The following is a 719-nucleotide window of genomic DNA, read 5'->3' as shown; positions in this document are numbered from 1 at the left end:
AGATCAATCATTTTAAATAGTAAGAGCCGGCACTTTTATAAGAACACCTTCACCGAGGCCCGCCCGTCTCGGCACTGAATGGCACTCAGGGGGAGCACGGATCTACCGAGGGCAACAGAAGTCAGACAGAACTCAAGAAGCCCGAAGAACATAAATATCCACACGAAACTCGTCCCCGGCGGCGGGTCGCGGGAATGGGACGGGAGCGCATGGAGAGAGGGGTGCAGGAGCAGGAAAACCGGAAACGAGCGGAAGGGACAGGCGAGCTGGTCAGGAGAGGAGCGCTCCGCACACACCCGCGGATGTCACCGCAGCGCCTGTCCCGCGAGCGCTCAGACTCAACTACACGGTCGTTTCTCATTTGGAAACTACGACCTGCCCAGTACCGCGGATACCGGCGGTTAACGGAAACCACCCAGCACCGAAAACAACTGCCCGTCCCTGCGCACGCGCAATCCCGGCGCGGGCTCCTGCCACACCCATTGGCCCCATGGCGGAAGTGACGCACACGCGAGGGGCGGGACGGGCTCTGCGCCGGAAGTGTCTCGCTAGTAAATAATCCCAGGCAGCCAAGGAAGAAACTGTCTCCATTTTGTTGGCATCGTCCCCGTGGACGCGGTCGCCATGGGGGGCGTGCTGGGGCTGTGCTCGGTGGCGAGCTGGGTAAGGCGGTCTTGGGCCTCGGGGTGCCGGTGTGCGGGCGGAGGAGGGCGACCCGA

General features: G+C 62.3%; 1 protein-coding gene across 1 annotated transcript in view; it reads left to right on the top strand.

Moving 5' to 3' along the window:
- The first annotated feature begins 546 nt into the window (after positions 1-546).
- Positions 547-719, top strand: part of Serinc1 (serine incorporator 1) — a 21,253-nt gene continuing 21,080 nt past the window's right edge. The window contains exon 1 of the mRNA XM_010638245.3: positions 547-663. Within this exon, the coding sequence (XP_010636547.1) occupies positions 625-663 (39 nt within the window). The 5' untranslated portion in view covers positions 547-624. The remainder of the gene's footprint in view (positions 664-719) is intronic.

The sequence above is a fragment of the Fukomys damarensis genome, unplaced genomic scaffold, assembly GCF_012274545.1.
Source record: "Fukomys damarensis isolate Sample0158 unplaced genomic scaffold, DMR_v1.0_HiC HiC_scaffold_14, whole genome shotgun sequence".
NCBI lineage: Eukaryota > Metazoa > Chordata > Mammalia > Rodentia > Bathyergidae > Fukomys > Fukomys damarensis.
Note: the sequence above shows the minus strand (reverse complement) of the source record. Positions and strands in the feature narration are given on the sequence as shown.